General features: G+C 38.0%; 1 protein-coding gene across 1 annotated transcript in view; it reads left to right on the top strand.

Moving 5' to 3' along the window:
- Window positions 1–10,647: 10,647 nt before the first annotated feature.
- atp10b (ATPase phospholipid transporting 10B) overlaps window positions 10,648–24,481 on the top strand; it is a 37,597-nt gene continuing 23,763 nt past the window's right edge. The window contains exon 1 of the mRNA XM_055178256.2: window positions 10,648–11,486. Within this exon, the coding sequence (XP_055034231.2) occupies window positions 11,077–11,486 (410 nt within the window). The 5' untranslated portion in view covers window positions 10,648–11,076. The remainder of the gene's footprint in view (window positions 11,487–24,481) is intronic.

Raw genomic sequence — 24,481 nt, forward strand, 5'->3', positions numbered from 1 at the left:
TTTTGGACAAGCTCTCTTGGATGGTCTCTGCAGCACCTCGTGAAGTTAAACACACTTTTTTTGGCACACGTGAATAGAGTTTTTGCTGCTGCTTGATAATCAGCGCGGCACAAAGCTCAGTGTGTTCGTTGTTTATTAATTATGACCTGAAATTGACGCACAGCGGTTTTAAGAGGATGGCTTATATGCGAATCTTGAAACGGCATGAACTATATTTGTATTTATATTTGCAATGTGCGCATGTCAAATGATCAAATCTCATTTTGAAGCTTGTGTCATATAAACACGCACACCAACCCGATCACATTAGTGATATGTAAACGCTATGATAGGATTTATCAATCAGAATGATTTCATTCCGATGGAGGCAAAAAGGTGTCCATGTAAACGTAGCTAATGACAAACAAAGCCACAGAGGTTTTTTATAAGTTATTTGCTTTATTCACATTTTAGTTCCACATAATACTGTATAGATAGTATGTACATATACTTCTGCGTGTAAATATTATGTCCCTGACGGCACCCATAGGTTTCTGAAGATCGTTTTTGAAGCTTAAAGTAGGTGGTGTCTGCCGTGGCCATCTTGGCTGCGCATCACTCACAGATATCCGAAAATGGGTAAAAAGGCAGGACGTTGGTGAAGCTGAGGTGACTGGTTGCTAAAACCACGCCTGCCTAGCTCGACTCTAGTGACAGCATTGGCTGTTCAACCGTCACTCAAATGGCCACTCCCTTAATTATGCAGAACTTTAAGGCTTAATATTAGGGCTGCAACAATTAACCGCGTGTCTCTTTAAAAATGCATCTGAAATCGATTCAGAATACATGTTCACATACATGTTTTCTAAGCTTTATTTGTACACATAACATTAAAATTACTTGCTTTATTGATGGAGATTCTTTCAGAAGCGACTGCTGTATGATTTATTAACTAAAAGGTGGCGCTGTTTTCGACATCCTTGATGCTTTGAATCATGGTTCGAAGCAGTCAAGGGAAGTATCGGTGCTTCAGTCGAAGCTTTATTTTCTCATCACTACAAGCAGCGCAATCACCGTGCATCTGCCGCTTTTCTCGCATAAAGAGTCTTGGAAGTGTTTTGTGCCATCTGGGCAGTGCTGGCATTGCGGTTGCAGTCAGCAAGGTCACATTTGTATTTACTGAAAACAACATAAAACACAACGAGAAAATTCTGTGTTTGTGTAATTTTGTCATATTTATTTATTTTAAGTAATTTTAATGATTTGTCTTTTAGGTCCCGTGCTCTTGATTTCTTATTTATATTTCTGTATGAGATTTTTGATGTAACATATAGCTCTGGGAATTAAATGATATTCAAAAAAATGTCTTCTCAATCTTTCAACACCCAGTAAAATCGTCTATGAGTAGTTGTTAATAATCTGTTCAATGATTGGTTTATAGGTTCCGTATTTTCATCTTAAGCGGCGCCTTCCACAAAGAAAATCCTCCCCGCGTTTGGGAGTTTTCCAACAGAAAATTAACACTCACGACTGTCGTAACACGACTGTAAGTACGAAAGATGTATGACGTTAACTCCCATTGGTAGTCGCTCTTACAAGTCAATCATCATTTGCATAAAGTTGCAACTTTGTTGCATAGGTGGATGTGCCTACTTCCTGTCGCCAACCATCACTGTAGCCCATGCCGCTGGAAGTCACCAAGTTTCCATTAAAATGAATGAGATTGCGTCGCTCTACCGTTGCTAGTCACTGGTGGTGTGCATGCAGCTTTAGTCAGAAAGACTACATCAGACCAGTTCATTTAAGTACACTGTCAGAAAAAATGGGCATTACCTAAAAGGTACAAATATGTATACATTTGGTACTAATTTGTACCTTTGAGGTACTAATATGAACTCTTTAGGTACAAAGGCATACTTTTTAAAAAGTTACCACCCCAGTGTGACAGCTATGGACCATGACCTTTTGCACTGACAGTGCATATAACATACTATAAAAATCATAAGTAAAAAAAATTGTCACATAACCTCATTCAGTTATCTACTAACCAAAACAATACAAAAAATATTTGAAGTATTATATACACTTGTATTGTGATTGACAGGATTAAATGAACTCTAAGGGCACGTGTACACCAAGTGTTTAACTGCGTCTGAAAACCCCGGCGGATGCCAACTGTGGGCGCTTGCCAGCGTTTTTTTCAGCTAAGCACTTTGGTTGCTATGATACTTCTGCTTTGTATATCTGTACGATGTGCTGGTTGGTTGTTGAGGTATTTGTCCTGCCTCTCCTTCATTGTGATTGACAGCCGAGTGAGAAGTGACATTGACGAGCTGAGCATTTCACCCAATATTGAACATTTTTCAACTGTGGATGCTGAACGAGTAAAAATGCTGAGTGCTCAGAAAAAACTGCCAGCTGCTGAGGTTTTTGAAAATGGAGGCTGCTTCCATTGCAAACATCCGCCGGGATAAACGCCTTGCTGTACACGCCCCCCTAATCTTCAATTTACAACTATAAATGGTTCTGCATTTTCATTTCAAATATATGACAAAATTTGACAGTCAGCTCAAATGATGAGTTAAAAAAAGATGCCACAAAAGTTAATTTGTCTTACTGGAAATATATCATGTTCAGGACATTTCATTGTGGGAAACATCTTTCAATGCACTATGCTCTGTTGTATACAGCACATGTTAGCAAATGCATTCTTGGCATACTTAGCACAGTATGTGTGCTATATACTACAGAAATAGAAAGCGTTACATGTTAGCATGCTGTTCCAAACATAGCCACCTATTAGATTTGGCAGAAGAGCGTTATTGGATTTGTTAAGTCATGTTCTGTTTAAATCCCATTGTAGGCCGGTTGGGACATGTAGACGATTAGATTGCTGACAGTTCATTATCTCTTATTTGTTTGGAGTTTTGTATTCTGCCAACAAAGCCCTAGACTAATATCTTTATGGTTCTTTGAAAAATGATGAGTGCTTTAATACATCTGGAATATTTTCAATAGCTATTCAAATGTGCATTGACATGTTATGCTTAAATTACCATAAATCCACGCAGAAGAGAGGAGGAGGAGATTTAAAATGATGTTATTCTCACCAGGTGATTGAGAGACTTGGGGAGAAACTGGTGCATGTGTTTCCAGGAGTGCTGATTGGAGTGGGGTGCTGCGGCTGCTCAGAATGCATAATGCGCCAAAACACTTCCGCTCCTCTGAGAGATAGAAAGGGGGAAAGTAGTTTTCATGGGCGGTGGAGTCTGCCACGGGGGACATTAAGGCAGAAAGGCATGAACGTTCCAGTGCACTATGAACTATGCAAAAGAATAGCCCTGCAGGCCAAAGGAGCAGCTAAATAAAAGCTGGGCGGAAATAGAGATCCGTTTTTCACCTCAATAAACCCATAGTGACTCAAACACGCATCACCCTGTTCACTTCTCAGATAAAACAGCAGGTTCGCGCAGTACTGAAAAACCTGGAAAATCAGGAAATTCTTATTTTTGGAAATGGGAAAAAAAGAGGTCAAAAGAAAAGTCAGATTTTTTTAAAGTGCATACACTGTTGTTGTCTAGATGTAAAATATTTAACCAGTTCAATTAAATACTCTTTGTGTAAAATAATTATAAGTTGGGATGCTCAAATAGAAAAAAATTTATATTCGATGTACAATGACATCTAGTGATACCGATAGACACCGTTTTTAAAGTATTATGTTGTGAAAATGCAGTGTGTACAAACTGCAGTTCTGTTGTCATTGTGACCTAATTCAAAATGTCCAAATTGTGTTATATAAATAAATAAAATAATATATATCTCGTGGCTGCGCATGAGGCGTTAGCGTGGCACGGTAGATGCGAATCCGCCTCATTCACGTGTCTAGTTCGTGCGAATTGATGCGCGAATGATGCACTTCCGCTGGAAACGCCCGATTTGAAAAATCTGCGGAAAATTGTGCCACGTTAACCAATCAGCAGCTTGCTCTAGTAGTGACGTGATTACAGAACGCGAGGGGAGTCGCAGTTGCCCCTCCCATGACGCAAATTCCCTTGTGAATGTCTTGAATGACTAGAATTTCACGCGCAATGAAGCGAGTAAACTTAAAATGTTCAAGCGTCCAGCTACGTGCCAATAGCACGTTTTTGCCGCCTCTACCGCAGTTGGTGTGAATCCAGCATTAAAATAATAGTAATAAAGTAAACAATAAAGTTTTAGTTACTGTTAATTTAAATTTGGATTGTGTTATATTGTGTTATTTGCTGTATGTCACATTTTATGTCACATTTGTGTCTGTTTTTAATTCTCCTAAGAAATGTTAACAATGACCAAACATGACACTCATGACCTTTAAATAAGTGGGACTACCACAGAGCAACCTCTGGACAATAAAAGAGACAACCAGCCGCAGTAGAGGCGTCAAGCGGGAGTGATTTCAATGTTAAGTCAATGTAAAGATGCGTGTCTGGAGGTCTCGCGGCTGCGCATGATGTGTTAAGCATGGCGCGGTAGACGCGAATCTGCCTCATCCGTGCATTTAGTTCATACAAATGATGCGGATTGATGCGCGAATGATGCTAATTCAGCGAAATGAGCGATTTAAAAATTCTGTACTTTGGCGGAAAATCGTCCCGCGTTAACCAATCAGGACCTTGCTCTTGTAGTGACGTGATTACAGGAAGCGAGGGGAGTCGCAGTTGCCCCTCCCGTGACATCAATTTCCACGTAAATGTCTAGAATCACTAGAATTTCACGCGCGCGAACGAAACGAGTAAACTTAAAGGGGCAGTTTCCCGGACAGGAATTAGACTAGTCCTAGACTAAAACATTTTTAAGAGCTGTCCAAACTGAAAACAACTTGCACTTACATATCTTAAAATACATCAGGGACCCTTGTTTTGCCTCAAAATGCACACAGGTAATGTTTATAGTAAGGCATGTTTGTTAAAACTAGTTATATTTCCTAATTAAACTAAGGCCTAGTCCTGGATTAAGCTAATCTCTGTCCGGGAAACCGCCCCAAAATGTTTAAGCATCCAGCTACGTGCGAATAGCACGTTTTTGCCACCTCTACCGTGTTTGGTGTAAATGCAGCATTAAAATAATAGTAATAAAGTTAACAATAAAGTTTTAGTTACTGTTAATTTAAATTTGGATTGTGTTATATTTATGATTTGTTATATATAAATAAAAAATATTATAAAATTATAATAAATAAATAAATAAATATATATATATATATATATATATATATATATATATATATATATATATACACACTTATGTAAGCCAACCGGGCCACAGGCAAACATAACTGCAACATGCATTGCTAGCGCGACTCACTGATAAGACAATACAGTAAACTAGACATTCAGAACATTTGCGGGAAAATAAACACATAACGTAATAATCATACTTACAGGTTGTGGTTAGGAGACGCATGTTGTTCCAAATAAAGTTGCTACTGAACCATCTTTCATGGCCAAACGTTTAGCAAAATCCCGCCTTGAAAAAGTAATTTTAACCACTGATTCTTCCTCTGGTAGTAAAAAAACAACGCAAACTTGCCTTTACAGCTGAAAACACAGTGTTTTTTCTTAACATGATGTTAACACACAAACTAGCAGTCTGTGGGCAGTTCAGGGTTTTCGTTTCTCGCAGGCAAGACTATAGGCGGCAATTATGCAAAGTGTTGCCTTCATACATAGACAGACAACAGGCGGGAGATTCGAAAATATTTTCCCCCGATAACCCGATTCAGAGTCGACTCCCTACTTTAGAAGCCAACAACTTTATTTATTTTACACTTTTTGCACATTGTGACATTGATGGACAGCTACATGACACACTGCAATACAGGTAATTTTCAATATTGGATCTGTCTGGCACTTTAAAGTCATCTGTAGATCATCTTTGAACTACAGAGATCTAAATTCCTCTCATCTTCACCAGGCCTGAAGCTAACTCTGTTAAAGGACTTCACCTGCACAGAGCCACACTGTTATATTCAATGTCAAGTGTAGTTGCCATGGAGATTTGACTGTCAGGAAGGGAAAGCACAAGTTGGCTGTTTTAAAGACAGGGTTGCATGTTCACCCCTGGAGTTGGCAGTCAGTGTGACGGACGCTGCGGTAATTAAATAGTAAAAGTCTGCACGCTGGCCAGCGAGAGGCAAGACTGTCACGACTACAGCTGGCACAGAACCTTACAGAACCATTAACAACAAATATAGTCTTCCTAAACCACAGGTGCAACTGCATAGTAGTCCCTACAGCGGTTCACTCCTTTTCAATTAGATCTTTAAATGGATCTATACAAATAGTCTCTTGATTCTGAGATCTTTGCTGTATGTCACATTTCTGTCCGTTTTTAATTCTCCTAAAAAATGTTAAGAATGACATAACATGACACACGTGACCTTTAAATAAGTGGGACCACCACAGAGCAACCTCTGGACAATAAAAGAGAGAAAATGAAGAAGTATGGAGAAAAAAGACCATAAACATGGATGAGTAAGACCCCCTGGATCACACAACAAAATATTGTGATTTCCCCTCTTCTCCTTTTTCAATCTCTTTGTCTCTGTTTCCTCTGAAACGGCCCTTGTGGTGAGATGTGAGAGAAACGACAGAAAAGCAGAGTAACCACATGCTTTCCGCTCTTCAATGCTTCCCTGCCACTGGAGGAATTAAGAACTCACAGATCTTTGTCCTATTTGTCAGGAAGTGCAGGAAAAGAGAGGAGGGGAAGGAAACACAGACAGAGGAAAGGATGGAAGAGGGATGATGCTCTACTATAACAGCTGTGCCACCGCGCTGCATGAAACAAGAGGGCCAGACATCCTGGGACGAGGCGGACGTATACTCAAGTACTGAACCTCTGCTTTCATCAAACTTACACAACACATGGTGCGCTGCAGGGCTGTGTCAGCCTGTGACAGCTGCAGAATGTGTGTGTGTGTTTGTATTGCGACAGTATATTATAAAACTCACACAGACACATGAGCTCTGTGCTTTTAATCACATTACTGTATATATCACATTATTCATTGTATTAGTCATCTTACAGTTGCAGTGGCTTTAGCCACAATCATTGTTTTACAGATGTTGTATATGAAACAACTGGGTTATTGTATCCACACTTCATTGTTGTTCAATACCATTTATTATTTAGTGGTGTTTGCTGGCAAGCCACCTGGCAAGAAAAGCTGCAAAATACCTTAGCAACTGTATAGTTACAAGATGAAAGCATCATGGTTTGAGTATTGTTCGGGCAAGCAGCACTTATATTTTCTTTATTTATGCATTAAAGAGCACCTATTGTCTGATATATGTTTTTACATTTCCTTTCATGTGTGAGTGTGTATTAGTACATGTTAACGATATGCAAAAGGTACAAACCCTAGAGTACACGATGACGCAAGTTATTGTCTCCGACGTAATTTTCTTTTCTTGGACTACAACAGACACACGGATTGTAGGCAACAGTTTACTTCTTGGGATTGGTGATGTAGTAAAGACCGACATTATCATAATTCCTCCCGGTTCGACTCGTGGCCTGTAAGATAACTCCTGTTAGCATTGCATTTTGATAGAATCTTTCAAACATGGTAAGTAGCGTCACATTTCCGGCTGACGTCAGAGGTATTCAGGCCAAACACAATATACAGATCAGGGAAACTTTTCAGATAGGTGAGCGTTTGAGGAAGGCAGGGATATCTGGAGCTACAAAAATGTACAGTATGTGGAAAATAATGTGTTTTTTTAACCATAAACCACAGAAACACATTATATTATTGCAAATACATAAAATAATGCTGTTTTTAGCAACAAAATAAGTGCTCTTTAAAACAATATCTGAATTTGTGATTGTAAAAACGACAAACAAGCGCTACTCCGCACTGCACAAAACTTGTGTTTAAGTCATGGCTTAGTCGGTAGTAAATTTATTGAATATGAAAACATATCGTCGCTGTCCGATGAAAACCATGTATGTCCATTTTGCAGATTTTGAGATTATTCGACCGATTGAATGTCCAGGTTCATTTTCGTATACAGTATGCTTCACATACCTAAATGGCCAATGAAAAGTTGTGAAATCATGTCATCTGATTTCACGTATATCCATTTGGTGTCAAAGCTGTCAATCACGCCGCGTATCTCCCGCCCTGTGGAAGCATCTTGTCGGTCTCGTGAAGTTTCATCGAAGCTCAGCACTGGATAGCCGAATAAACATAGCCTGGTGAGACAATTGCTGAGTCCCAATTCGCCTACTTATACTACGACCTAAAACTATGTTTTTGTGAGGAAAACGTACATATTTTTGAGTGTGTAGCAAAAGAGTATGCACGTTCTTCGATGACGTCATGCAACGTCAACGAAAACGTGGTTGCATAGTTACGCACACCACAACTGTTAACAATATTTCATTCGTTCTTATAACGTATGTCCAATATAATTTTATTTACTATTCCCATCTTTTTTTCGCATTGTTTTTTTACAATACATTTTACAATGTGTTCTACCAAGTTGAGGAGTGCGCAGAGCGTCATTAGACCCAAATGCAGGTTGTTTGGGAGGCGGGTGGTTCTGACGTTCATGTCAATGTGTGTAACGAAAGTCAAAATATTTAAAGTTTATAGTATAACTATTGTTTAACGTATTTTATACTTAATTTTATACTTATGTATACTGAAAAATACCCAGATAAAAATGAACCATGCTTTTACTATAGTAAAAGTGTAGTAACCATGTTTCTTTTGTTGGACTAATAAAGTTAAGATTTGTACAGCCACAATATTACTACAAATACGCAAGAGGGTCAGTGTGGTTGCTCCTCCCTCCCGCACGCAATGGGTTGTGGGCAATATTAGCCGTTAGAGTGTGCATTGATCTGCACTTCGAATTCTAACCGGAAATAGTAGACCATCCGGGTATCTTTGGGATACTCATTTCAACATACTACGATTTGAGACGTACTAATTTTAGTTTCGAATACTATTTAGGACGGATAGTATGCGAATTGGGACTCAGCAAATGACTTTCCTTCATCGAGGTAAACGTTTCCCCCTGACGTCAGACGTACGTCTAGGAGTGACAAAATTACGGTAGGACTGTGCAAACAAAGTATCTGTCTACACTGTAAAAAAATCGTAGATTTAAATTTATGTTATTTCCTGGCAAGAGTTTGTTCAAAGTTAAATAAATTTTAAATATTAACAAGTCTTTATCTTTACAGAATAAAACTATACAATAACAGCCGCATGCAAAGCATTCTGGGAACCAGAAATCATCATCAACCTTTTTCTGTTTTTTTTGCTTCAGATTTTGTTTCCCAGAATGTTTTGCTTGATGCTGTTTTTCTAGTTTTATTCTGTAAAGACAAAGACTTGTAAATGTTTAATGTTTGTTTAGCTTTGAACAAGATGTTGCCGGTGAGTAGCATAAATTTAAATCTACGGTAATTTACCGGCAACACAGCTGCAAATTACTACGGAATTTTTTTACAGTGTAGCATTACCATGTCAGTGTATTGATTCATTATCCCTTCATAGTTTGCAAGAGACATTTCATACATTTATAATTAATATTAAATAAACTAAGCGTATTTAATAAACTAAGACGTAGGCTACTTAATAAACTGAGCGTATTCATCTGTCAATATGAAACGCGACTTGGCCATTCTAATTAATGAGAAGAATCAGAAGAACGCATATCGACCACCGTTACTGTAAAATATGCACGTATGTCCATTTAAACTCAATTTTGGTCAAATGTGGATTATATCATTTCACTGGCAAGAATATGGTTACATGTAAAGATGCCTTACCAAGTATGACAACGCTGCATTCAACTGCTTTTGAAATACTGTGTTTTTTTCACTTCCTGAAAAGTAACCGTGAGTTTCATCGGGCAGCGACGATAGACTACTTATAGGCTGCACAGGGTCAGAAGCGAAATTGATGATAATGACCATCGTGTCCACGTCAACAAGCCAAAGTAGCAAAATGTTGTCTACAATCCGTGTGTTTGTTGTAGTCCAAGAAAAGAGATTTAAGTTGGAGACAATAACTTGCATCATCGTTTACTTTGGGATTTGTACATTTTGCATATCGTTAACATGTACTAATACACACTTACACACCAAAGAAAATGTAAAATCGTGAATCGGACAATATGTACTCTGTAAGTTTGATCTGTTATGGTAATTCCTTCCTAATTCAGGTAAATTGACACGTTGGTGCAATACAGAGTTGTGAAGTGCTGACGTCAAACAAGTTTGTCTACATTATGGGCACATGCACATTCCTGACACATTGTGATAACATCTCCACTTCTGCAGAATGTTTTGAGTTCTTTTTATATAATCATTGCCTAGATGACATAATCTAATCTATTTTAATAATATATTAAAAAATTTAAAAACACAATAGTCAAAACCAACAAAAAATATTTTAAAAATTGGCTGTCACTGGAACAGCACCCTGTTAAAAGGATCACCTTTGCACCTGAGTTCATATTAGTACCTTAGAGATACATATTTGTACTAAAGAGTGCATATTAGTACCTCAAAGGTACATACTGGTACCAAATGTATACATATATGTACCTAGGTGTTGCATATTTGGACCATTATAAAGTAATCTACAAAACTGATTTAAGCCTAGTCCGTTGTGCTTTTATAAGAGGTTTTGTTCTTATTTATGTATTGGTCAACATTTCACCTTTGTCGTGTAGCTGAACATCACTGTATCCTGAATTGAGCTCTTATTAATGTTGTCTCTGTATTTTGATTCATGCATCGCTTACTGTTTCTTTGGCATGCAGTGCTCTGACAACATACCTTCACCACTGACAGGTGTTTGCAGTCAGGGGAGTTTGACAGGTGTAGTCTCAACCCATTTCTCTCTCTCTTTTCTTTGGCTCACCCTTTTATATGCCCTTGCTTTTTAGGCTCACTCATACAGGTGATGTGAGACGTGTGCAGGCAGCTTCTCATAAATTCTCTTTCTGTGCCGGGCACAGAAACGTTAGGATTTATATTAAAGCGACAGATCTGTCATGTAGGATTTATTGACATTCGCATTGAGACATTATGACCTGGACAGACCCTCTTACCCTCATTCGCAATGGCTGGAAGAGACACAAGGACAGAGATGGACCTATCAGGAAGGTGGTCTCCAACCTGCCGTATGAAGATCTGAAGAAACGAGATCAGCCCAACCACCAGTATGCGGGCAACGCCATCAAAACCAACAAATACAGACTTTGGTCTTTTATTCCCATGAACTTATTTGAGCAGTTTCACCGTATGGCCAACCTTTATTTCGTGGGCCTCGCCATCTTGAATTTCGTCCCGGTGGTGAACGCGTTCCAGCCGGAGGTGGCTCTCATTCCCATTTGTATTATCCTGTCACTGACCGCTATTAAGGATGGCTGGGAAGACTTCCGGAGGTACCAGGCTGACCAAAAGCGCAACAATACACCCTGCTTTATATTCAGCAGGTAAACAAGCTTTCTCCCCTCAAATGTTTATAACACTCAGTATTTCTTGTTTTATAACACCGCTTTCTGGAATACTTGATTCTGATTGGTCAGTTAAGACATGCTGAGGTCTATAATTTTTGGAGAACAACCACGAATACTAAACACACCGCTTATCCGGGTATTGCAAGACATCTTGACTAGTACTTCTTAAATGTTTAAACTACAAAAAGTGTAGGGCTGGGTCCATATTTGACAGAACACACTGCTGAGTTAAAAATTGCGGGTTGTTTTGACCCAATTTGTTGCTACTCAACCATGGGTTGAAACAACCCGGCACTTTTTTGAGTTGTATAACTCTTTGTCTTTTTTCTCATGTCGGGTTTAAATGGGTTACAAATGACAAAATTAAATCAATATTTCGTGTCCAGTTATTTAGTCATGTGGCAAGTAGATGTGTAATAAGAGAGATAATGTACATACAGTCAGTTGTTATCACCATATAAACCCTTACAAAATAAGGCTACGTTTACGGAAACGATCTGAAGAGAAAACGCATAAGTGCCGTTGCATTATCACTTTTATTCCACGTTTATACGAGCATTTTGAGGGGGAAATCTGTGTGCATGGTGACACAAAAGTGTGTGATATTCAATGTAGTATGCACTCCAGGCAGCTAGGTGGCAATGTGAAGCACTGACACACAACAACACCAAGTCCATGCATCTGCGTACAACCTTCTTCCTTGTTCTCCCAGGTCTCGTCCAAAGCCATCTGGCTTGCGTTTGTCAAATTGGCGCATCAACAATTTGACTGAGGTAATTTATGGACCTTCTCTGATCAGTAATACTAGCTGTAAATATTTTGTTTAGATGGGAACGTGGCGGTACAGCGTTTTTAAGATTTCCACTCTGGAGGGTGGTTTCACTATTTTGCGTTTTTTAAGCCCCAAAAACGCTGTCGCCGTGTAAACGAAAGGCACATCCGATAAAATATTTTTACGTTTTTACCCTGTTCTCGTGTAAACAGGGCCTAAGTGTCAATTCACATGGGATTCCAGTTCTTACATTTGATGGCACACAATTCGTGTTTATTTTTTAGAGAATATTTTATTTAAAGTTTTCGCATTATACAAAAAAAAAACCCAAGCCAGCATAAAAGGTTATAAGTAAAATAAGAAATAACCAAAGAGATACACATTTACACCCGTAAACATACAGTTTTGATGTGTATATGTGTATATATATCTAAGAACAAGTATGTGTGCAGAATATAAATTAATATATAATTTAATAAAATAATAATAAAATAAAATAAATAAAAAATAGACAATAAAGGTCATTTTTATCTCTTTTTTTAATTTTACTATACATTTGATTAAGATATACAAATGGCTGACAAATCTTTAGGAACTTCTTTGGTTTATGCATTGGTTACTGTAAACTTGACAAAACAGTAGTTCAGGCACGATGTGCTGGAGAACAGTGTAACCGATCGCAACATTGATTTCTAACTGACACACAAAAAAATGGCTAACAAATGTGAAATGGTTTAAATAACCTGGAATTACACATGACTGCACATTGACTAAGTTATATCTCTTTTTTCCCTGCACTCTTTTATACTTCTCTACCTTCTTCACTCGCTTGCACGCACACTCCCTCTCCTCATCTCTCTGTCGTGGTGCAGGCTCACTTGAATTTGCGTTTTACTTCATCTGCGTTTCGAAACCCCATGGGAATTTTTGACCTAGAAAAAAATCGTGTGGGAGATTTTTTCTTTTCTTTTTGAAGAGCTGCACAATGTCTTGCATCCGACGCATCGTGTGCATTTTGACGAGATAGCATCAGAAGACAGTAAGGCAGACCGACCGACAGACAGACGTCATTTAGATCTATTCTAAAATAGACCGAATAGCTTGTGGGAAGAAATGAGTAATTCACCACACTTTAGAGAGAGAGGTTAGAGAGAGAGAGATTCTCAGCAGTCACAGGTACACTGAGATATATTTCCAAAAGAGAATCCAAATCCATCACTTATTGCCATGGTTACTTGCTCTCTTTCATTTTATTTTGGGCTAAGCTGCTGCTCCATTTTGTGATTCCCGGTGTGTTTCCAAACAGGGGAGCCCAGGTGGGCCGGCAGCACAGGAGCGATCTGTTCGGGTCGGTCCTGAAACAGATTCAGTGCTGGACTTCTGACGTGTCTGTCATGCCCTCAGGGGACTTTACATGCACTTTTCTCTTTTATTATTCTGAAAAAAGTGTTTTTAATATGATTTGTGCCTTTTGGGCAGCTCTTGAATATAATATGGTGAGTTTAAAAAAAGCCAACTAGCTTAACTTAAAGCAACACTATGTAGTTTTTTTACTTTTAAACAATGTCTCTAAAATTATTTCAGTGATAGAACAACTTTTAACTGGACAAATTGTACTGTTGTTGCAACCTGAGCAGCCTCCTAGCTGCTACAAGCACACTCCCCGCCCCTCCCCCTGCCTGCAGAAGAGTGTCTGATACCAGGCGCTGTTGCGCTTTTCAACCACATGGGGGAGCTGTAAGTCATTTTTACATGGAAACTACATAGTGTTGCTTTAATGTTTACTTGTTGAATATTGCATTTTAGGAGGGTCATTTTAGCCAGTAGTTATGAGCTAAGATATACAACCATTTTGTTTTATTTTCTTCCTTTACAGGGGCTGTTGTCCCTTTATAAGTCAGTTTCATTATGGTTTATGCTCATGCCCATGAATAAGGTATTGAATTTTAAATTGTTCCCAGCAGTCATGCAAAACAAGGGGGTCTTCTGTCTAAAAGCAAAAAAAATCATTACATCTATCTAATACTTTACAGTTTTACCCTGTGTAGTTTTGCTGATGCTTTTAATGTACAGACGTTTGCCTCCCATATTTGAATTGCATGAAGCGTGGTGCTTTACTCCAGCGGTTATGATCGATTAGTTCCTATTCTACCCCAGAGGGAGACACTTTCATAATATTGTTCACAGACATTGTCAAAGCACCTTTCATTAAAAAAGCTCGGGGCAGAAGAAATGTTGCTTATTTCACATTGGCTGTTTAATTCACTCCTGCTGAGATTTTCCTCCATTGCTGAATATTTGAGAAAACAAGTAGCTAGTTCTCAAATTCACACTAGATTCATTGCCAAGTCTGCGGTTTTCCCTCTGGCTACTTTTTAAGCATTCCCACGGGTTGTTTTATATGTGGGTTAAAGATGGAAGAATTTTGTTCATCATTTGCTCATTTTTTAAGAAAACTGTTTTTTGATAAAGTGATTTTTCAAAAAGAAATGGTGCATAATGCAGTGACTATTCTAGGTGTGGGAGTGGCATATTTTAATCATGTTTTGCTAGGGTCATTGAGTAGTTACGCAAATCTGGGTACCCTGATGTTGGGGGTGTTTGCCAGGCCATTGCTAAATTATAGCCCTTTGCACACACAGATTCTGGAAAATATACAGATAATGTGTACCGGGATTTGTCTCAGGATTGTTTGATTGTGGTGAAGTCACACTGCCAGTGATTTTCTGGAATCTGTGTGTGCATATTCAAACTTCTCATAGATTTGGGGGTTTTTAGGGAGGCACCGAAATGAAAATTCCTGGCCAAAACCGAAAACCAAAAAAAAAAAATTATGCTAATTATTAGTACCATTGCATTTATGGCTATGACTGTGTACTAACTTTACTAGGAGTGTGACGGATCACAAAACTCACGGTTCGGATCACATTACAGTTTTTTTGAGGCACGGATCTGATTATTTTCAACAAAAAAGGGGTGGGAAAAATAACAAATAAAGAAATTACAAACATTTATAAAAAAGAACAAAGTTGCACATTAAGTAAGGTCTGAAATTAGCATTGCTGTAGGTACAGAAATTGAATCAAATAAACCATAACACTGTGTTTATTGTATAAATTAAATATGACTATTATTATTTTAGAGCTACAGAAGTGATTTTCTCTGTATTTTGGGTTAATTGATAAATATTATTGACACAGACTTAAGTAGGTTAATTGAGGTTACTGTCTCTTTAAGACCAAATAAGCACAGACTGTTTTCTGACTGTAATCTATACATACACACTTAAGACATAAACATGTTTTTATTAGAAAAAAAATACTGTGGAGATCATTTAGTTTGTATGTGCCCTGTCAATAACAGAAAGATTTTATATTCGCTTGCTTTTGAAACACATCTCTCCGTGGATGCACTACTGAGTGCACTTAAACGTCCGTGCACACACAGACGGAGGGCGATTTCCAAACGGCGCAGCATAAACAGTCATTCCACATCCGTTTATATGTGTGTATATACATATATATCTCCCAAGGGTTTTTCCCTCCTAGGACTTTTTTTTTATTTCCTCGGCTAAACAGCCCGGGGTTTTTTTCTCCTAGGGGGTTTTTTACCCCGGGGAGGCAGCCTTCTTGGGCTTAACTTAGCTTCCTCTTCTAGACGTTACATTAGTAATACCCTCGCTTATAATGTTGAGTCATAGCCGCAGCAAATTTGACTGCTTATGTTATCGCGTATTATGTTGTGCTATCTGTCGTTTTTCTGTGCTTTTACTGCTTCTATTAATGTAAAGCTGCTTTGAAACAATTAAGTATTGTGAAAAGCGCTATATAAATAAAATTGAATTGAATTGAATAAAAACATTACGTTGTTTTTCATTGCTCTATTCGCCAAATGTATTTTAATGGTGTACAGTTTGAGACACAGTAGTGCAACTCTTTCTAAAGTTTACAGATCAAGAGTTCTGATCTTTGATGGGATGATCACATCTGACTGGAGCTGGACCGGACACATTCAACCGCATGTTTGTCTGTGCGTACAGAAAACTGCTCACTTTAGTGCCTTTTTGTGGTTAAATTGTTTAAAATCACTAGAATGTTAACATTTGCAAGCCTTTGAAACACATGCAAATGATAAACCTTCCCTAATTAAATGTACGTATTAATCCGCGAATCCCATGCGACCTGATCCGTGATCCGTACTGATTCACGACCTCGGGAACTAGGGAACACCGCAGACATGTTGCTTCAGACAAGCATGTGCAGGTCGCGGTTTCTGTTTGCGTCATCACAACATTTCGGCCGTATTGTTTCTATGATAAAAATCTTTAATCCAAATTTTCGGTGGGCGAATATTCAGTGCATCCCTAGTGGTTTTCAAACTGGGGGGTGCAAGATTGTGCCAGGGGGCACCAGTTTTATGACTTTGTAAGGGAAAAATATATATCCATCCGTTGGCCCAATGGCGAAACCAGTCGGCATGGCAAGAGGGTCCCCGCACGTTCTGTCTTTTCCGGCACTCACTGGTTACTACACTTTTACCCCAATAAAACCATGGTTAATTTTCGTAAGGGTTTTGTTATCATCTTAGTGAGCCCATTGTACCACTCGCACTGAAACATTTCAAATGATACCAAACAAGACCAGTTTCAGATTCTTTGTGCATGTAGAATGTATCATTTCATATACAGTTTGCTCATAGAGTATAAAGAAAGAGACGGATGTCTGACTGCCTGGAGGTGTGACCAAATGTGGTCTCTGTGGGAAGTCCACTGTAATCCGTAGAGAGTTGTTTTCTCCGGGCACCCACTGAGCACCCATGCTGTGTTCTTTGGGGAGGGGTTATCTTTATTCAGGAAATTAGCCTTACAACATTTAATAAAATACTCATAAATTCTGTGTAATTAAACCTAAAATATTATAAGGCTACTTACCAACAGCACTACATTGTATCATTTAAAGGACAAAAGGTATTTTACATTGTTTTATTGTTTTCAGATTGTTTATGATAAAATAGAACGGTTTTGACTGAAATTTCGACATTTGATGCTGGCCCGAGAATTTTCAGGTGTTTCTTGTTGCACCTCCCACCTCTATAATGGCTCTATAGGTGCACCGGAACAATCCTTCCTAAAATGCATTAAACTTTCATTTACAAAGACGTGAAACTCACTGAGTGGTCAGGGGTGTTCACTGATATGCTCACACAAAAATCACTGCAAAAGATGCTTTCTAACAGGTTTTATTGTAGGTTTTGCCAACTCCATTGATTTGTATTAGATGTGCTGTGAGGTACGGTATTTCTCCGCGCCGGGAACGTTGATTGTATTCTTGCAAATGGCAAAGGCGGATTATCGCCACCAACTGGGCTGGAGTGTCTATTATTCAAGCGCTCAGCGGAAGAATATACGGGTGTGAGGCGTTTGGAAAAATAGGTCCACAAGTTTACAACGAATGATAATACACCTGTTGGAAAGCATCTTTTGCAGCGATTTTTGTGTGAGCATATCAGTGAACACCCCTGACCACTCGCTGAGTTTCACGTCTTTGTAAATGAAAGTTTAATGCATTTTGGGAAGGACTGTTCCAGTGCACCCACAAATCCATTGTAGAGGTGGGAGGTGATTCAACAAACACCCGAAAACCCTCGGGGCACCCGCACACGTCGAAATTCCAGTCAAAACTGTTCTATTTCATCATAAACAATCTGAAAACAGGGCTTTAAGTGTAAAATACCGAACTTTTCCTTTTGTATATTATTTTGCATTTCTGTCAAAAGATCCTTCTAAAAATTACACACTGCACCTTTAAAATGATAGTTCACCCCAAAACAAAAAAATCATATTTACTCTTAGTTTATTTAAAATCTGTATAAGTTTCTTTATTCTGTTAAATACAAAAACTACTATAGAAGTCAATGGGTGCCGTCAACAGTTTGCATGCATTTTTATCTTGCGAGTGTTGATCTGCATTACACAACGTGGGTCCCCATTCCAGGATCGATCCTGGGATCAATTTTAGGTGATTTGCACAAAAGAACGCTGGCAATTTGATGGGATCAATGTGCTGTCTGAAAGAAATGTATGTGTTGTCTAGGGTATTCTGAGTGCTTTTTTACCACACTACTTTCTGGTTGGATAGGATAATCTGAAGTGTTGCTACCTTAAGTAGTTGCTTACTGAAACCAATTCCTAAAGTTTCTATTATATTCTGATCCTTAGATATTGCTGGGGTTATGTACTGCACTGTAAATAAGTTGGTTCAAATGAAAAAAAGTAACATTTTGAGTTAATTCAACTTAAAAAGTAATCGTTTTTACAGTGTGTAAGTGTACAGTATGTGAATTTCTAACAAATCATATGATTTCGAAGTCTTATTCTTCTTCATGCACGAATGGTATAGGACGAATTGAGCAAAACCGTTTTATCCAGTACTGTAGGGTTTACTCAAATCTAAATCCTAAATACAGTATAAGTAGTGCTTATAGCCATACTTACCTTAGCAAGCACCACTGATAAGAAGATCCTACAAATAAGGTAGAATGGTTTGGCTCGCCATCTGTAATAAAGGAGACATATGTATGAAGAGGGATGGGGCAGTTGGTGTGGAGGAGGGATCTAGGAAGATTTGGTGTGCAGTGAATAGTTATTTATAGTTCCTCATCCTTGTGATGGAAGATGCTGCCCTCAAATTTTCATTAGGAAATGCATCTGTCAAAAACAATGCTCAAACAGATAAAGTGGGTGATCATTCGTAGGCACCCCACAAGGTCATCTCCGTTCTGATCATCGACTGGTTAGGAAAGGGATGGTAAGGGTATCGATCAGTGGCGAGCCCCTGTCAGGGGCCACAGAATAGTCTGAACCTTGCCCACATTATGACATACTGCTGATGTGGCTTGCATTAGCATGACAAAAGTGTAAGTGGGATGCACACTATACTGTAGCTAACATCTCACTTCCGCTCTTGAGTCACACTGACCTTGCACAAATTGTTCAACTTCGGCACAGTACACGAATCTTCCACACACCAGAGCAAACGTGACATAATCTACCGTACTGTGTACAGTGTCATTCAACTGTTTCTCTAACGTCTGCCATCTGAAATGGGAGGAATTTTGTTTTATCCTCTCACTTAGCTTAGAGGAATGCTGCTGTGTTAGTGCATTAAAACATAAAAGACGCTAAGAAATTCTCACGAAACCTTTAAGTACAACTTCTTCTTTGGCATTCTTTCATAGTTACAGCCTTGGACATCACACTAGGGACATTTAAAGGAATAATTCACCCAAATATAAACATTCTCTCATGATATACTCACCCTTATGCCATCACTTATTCATGACATTTTTTCAGTCAAACACAAATTATAATTTTAGATTAAAATGCTATTTAAATGTCTTATAAGGGCACATACTGTACTCTTAAAAAATTCTGGGATATTTTCAACCCAGTGTTGGGTCAAAAAGGGATAAAGCCAGCCATTGGGTTAAATTAACCCAGAAAATGTTTATTGAAAAGTCATTGAGACAACTTGCCCCAAACTGACATGTGTGCTAATGTTGGCTAAATCTCAGGGTTAGCTTAACATAGCACATCAGCTAAAGTATCAAAAGACACGTTATTGTCTCCTCTATTTTGTGCAAAATAATACTTTTTAACATTCATACCCAACAAAGTATTGCATAAAATTTTAAGTGCACATTTTTTACTTTTTAAAGGGACACAAATGCTCATTTTCCAGCTCCCCTAGATTTAAACATTTGGGGGTCTACACCCGACGCAATGCAGTGCAATGTGCGACGCAAGTGTCTTTTGTTAGTTTCAGCCCAGCGCAATTATCATTTTCACGTTTAGCGCCACGTTGTTTAAATAGCAAATGCATTTGCGCCTAATATTGCACCAATGGGCGTTCTGGTCTGAAAACGAGGTGTGTTCAGGTGCATTGTTGGTGCGTTGCTATTTTGAGGCAACTAAAATAGACTACGCCATTGACCAACTAAAACCTGGTCTGAAGTCTAAAGTCAATGGCGCAATATTGTTTTTGTTATTTAAAGAGTGCGTTAGTAATATGCGCCTTTAAACGGGACAACACCGCGGTTTTGCTTATCACATACATGAATGCGCAGCAGCACAAAAACGCTTTTAAATATGAAAGATTAAAGGATTGAAATGTAAAAGATTATTATTGAGTCTGTTGGACATAAATGAGGACTAATTATGAGACGTTAGAAGGCATAAAGAGCAGCTTCACCTGTAGCCTGGTAAGTAAATAAATGCTTTGCTTTAAACAAATGCATCTATTTTTAAATGTTTTTTTAAATGCTACCCCACGGATTTATTGTATCTGTACCTGTGGATATGGTGAGATGAGAAACATTTTAAGTAATGCTTTGTAAAAATCCCATGGCACTGTCCGAGTGCTGAAACGCTTTGGCTCTTCACACGTTTGTAAATTACAATGATTATGTAGGATATCAAAACATTTACAGCAATTAAAAGCCTGCTATTTGTACTTCTATGACTGAAAGAAAAAGGCTTTTATAAACGTTTTAACCCAAAAAATTAACATTTTAATAAAAATGAAAATATATTTTTTTTACATTATTCTTAAACTGGGGGTCTTCTTCCTCCACTTAGTTTTTTAGTTTACAAATTCCGTCATCTAAATAGGGATTAGACATAGCGCCAGGGCAACTGGCTTTTAAAGGGGATGAGAGCTCATTGGTTTATTGAACGTTATGCCCAAAACACACCCATTACTCATTAGGAGAATATGAACAACCCTTTTTGACCGTGCGCTCGGCGCACAAATCATTTTTCCCATTGTTAAATTAGCAAAAGTGGCATTGGACACTCCCATTTAGATCTTTAGACAATGCGCTTAGATCGTTAAACTAGGGCCCTTGGTTTTTTAAGGTCTTACTAGGCATACTAGAAACTTTTAGGCAGGTGTGCTGAGGCAAGTTGAAGCTAAACCCTCCAGGACTGAAGTTACCAATCACTAGATTAGACCATTAGCATCGCGCCTAAAAACATAACCAAAGAGTTTTGATATTTTTCCTACTTAAAACTTGACTCTTCTGTAGTTACTTTGTGTACTAAGACCGACGGAAAATTAAAAGTTGCAATTTTACTAGGCCGATACGGCTATGAACCATACTCTTATTCTGGCGTAATAATCAAGGACTTTGCTGCTGTAACATGACTGCAGCAGGTGTAGTGATATTACGCAGCAGCCGAAAATAGTCCCCTTAGTATCTTTCAATAGCAATAGACTATTTTTGGGCACAACGTAATATCATTGCGCCTCCTGGATTCCAAAACGGTAAGAATCAAATGTTTAACTCTAGGGGAGCTGAAAAATGAGCATATTTTCAAAAAAGTGGTGTCCCTTTAAACCAAAAAATAAGAAAATTTTGCTAACGTCAGATAAGAGCAATATTGACCACATGTGAACACAAAATTACCTATAGAAGTCATCACAAAAAGTGACTATTTGATAGATAAAGCCTCTAATGTTGGAGTTATGAACAGTGTGACAACTTACCCCGCTCTCCTTACAACAGCAAAAAAACTAAAGGCCAGTAGGCTAACCAAAGCAAACACTGTTCACCATAATGGTAACCAAACATTTTCAATAACACATCAACATTATCGATTACCCTCAAAAGGCCTTTATTATCCCTTTTTAATTCTGTGAAGGATGGATGCACATTTTTGGTTTTGAAAGTCGTGGGGCCTATTTTCCACCGCTGTAAAGTTCAGGATATTTTCAAAATGACTCAAATTGTGTTCATCTGAAAGATGATGGACATACAGTATGTACCTTATATGGCTGGAGGTTGAGAAAATCATGGGATTATTTTCATTATTTGCTGAACTATCGCTTTAAAGAAGAAGACACACGTGAGACCAAATCTGTTTATCAGTAATCTTTGTATCAGTAGTAGAAATGTGAAAAAAAGAGATCAAAGTAAAAGTCACTGTCTCTTTTTGCTTTCTATAAGATAAACAAAACTGCTTTCTATGATAGAGGGTGATGACACAAGTACTTCATCTCAAAGATCAGGACCAATGATTATCATTGGTTTTGATAAATTGAGACATTGCCTGCTGTGCATGTTTATATTTTATGCAAACAAATACATCAGGCCCTGCTGTCTTTCACTTTAAAGAGACTGAGTGTTGACATCACAGAATGAGTTCAATTCAGCATGCAGTCGTATGCTGTGTGTGAAGAGACGGCTCTCGTTCAGAGATACAGAATTCAATAGCAGGTGCTTGTCTCTCACATCATCATTTTTTCACACTCACACATTTTGACTGACAGATAAACGCCAGAAATAGACGTCTTGCTAATCACAGACTGCAAATAGTCCTTTTGGAGGAGCGCAGCTTGCGAGGTTTATCTCACACCACTATCTCAAAGAGACATCAGACACTTCATTCACAGAAATGCTTGCTTGGCAGAAAATTACATTATTCTTGTTTGATGGCGGGAAACTAATTCTCCTTTGTCAGCCATTTCAATACAAAAAAAACCATTCAAACGTGGACAAAAATTGTCTTCAGTTGGTAGTATCTTGGAAATTATTGTTGGATTGCGTACTAAAAAGAAGAGTCTTTAGGAACTGTTTTATGGGATTACATAATTATGACCCTAGAAGTTTCATAATGTGACATGACATCTTCTTACTCAGTCAATATTAAAAATATCAAGGTTATTTTTCACAGAAAGATCTTTACATTATGTAGGGTGATTTTATGTAGAAGACAGCAAATTACAAAAAATGACTTTAGCTGGGTTTTCACAGATAATTATGGCAATAATTTATTAAAGGAATATTCCATTTTCTTAAAAGAAAAATCCAGTTAATTTACTCACCACCATGTCATATAAAATGTTGTGTCTTTCTTTGTTCAGTCGAGAAGAAATTATGTTTTTTGAGGAAAACATTGCAGGATTTTTCTCATTTTAATGGACTTTAATAGAGCCCAACATTTAATACTTAACTCAACACTTAACAGTTTTTTTCCAACGAAGTTTCAAAGGACTATAAACAATCCCAAACGAGGCATAAGGATCTTATCTAGCGAAACAATTGTCATTTTTGACAAGAAAAATTAAAAAAATATCCACTTTTAAACCACAACTTCTCGTCCAGATCCGGTCGTGATGCGCCAGCGTGACCCCACGCAATACGTCATGACGTCAAGAGGTCACAGAGGACGAATGCGAAACTCCGCCACAGTGTTTACAAGTGTTGAGAAAGAGGACCGTTCCGACGTTGTTGTATGTGGAATGATACTAATTAATGTCTTTGTGTCAGTTTATTGTTTACAACGGTCCGCAAATGTGCGTTTTATATATGTAACACGTGACCTCACTACGCATTTACTGGACCGCACCTAGACGAAAAGTTGTGGTTTAAAAGAGCATATTTTTTATTTTTCTTGTCAAAAATGACAATCGTCTCGCTAGACAAGACCCTTATGCCTCGTTTGGGATCGTTTATAGTTTTTTGAAACTCCGTTGAAAAAAACTGTTAAGTGTTGAGTTAAGTATTAAATGTTGAGCTCTTTTAAAGTCCATTAAAATGAGAAAAATCCTGCAATGTTTTCCTCAAAAAACATAATTTCTTCTTGACTGAACAAAGAAAGTCGCCAACATTTTGGATGGCGTGGTGGTGAGTAGATTGTCTGGATTTTTCTTTTGGGAAAATGGAATATTCCTTTAATAAAATAACTTTTCGAATTTAGCAGGAAAGTAAATAAACCCGATTTTTGGCAATGTGACAATTTCCATGCTAATGTGAAGGATCAAATTGACAAGGAAAATGATTTATATCTCACAGTAATATCTGGTGTACTGCCTTTAATTAAGTTTTATTTAATGTAAAATAATTGTTTAATGAATAAAAGTCATTGCATTGCAGTTTTTAGATTGCTGTTTAATGAGCATCAAATGACATGAGAATAATGGAAATTGCATCTCAAAAAATGAAACGTCAGGATAATGGTAATGAGAAATTGGCAGGGGATTGGGTATGTGCGCTAAATTATCATTAAACAAAATTTAACAAGTCAGGGATAATGTATAGGCAGCCGGTTGTTATCCCCAAAATAATCCCCGACAGTGTGATCAAGACACAATCATTAGCTCTTTTTAAATGAATGCAGACACAAGGATTTTTTATTTGA

This window comes from Misgurnus anguillicaudatus, chromosome 16 (genome assembly GCF_027580225.2).
Source record: "Misgurnus anguillicaudatus chromosome 16, ASM2758022v2, whole genome shotgun sequence".
Taxonomy (NCBI): Eukaryota; Metazoa; Chordata; class Actinopteri; order Cypriniformes; family Cobitidae; genus Misgurnus; species Misgurnus anguillicaudatus.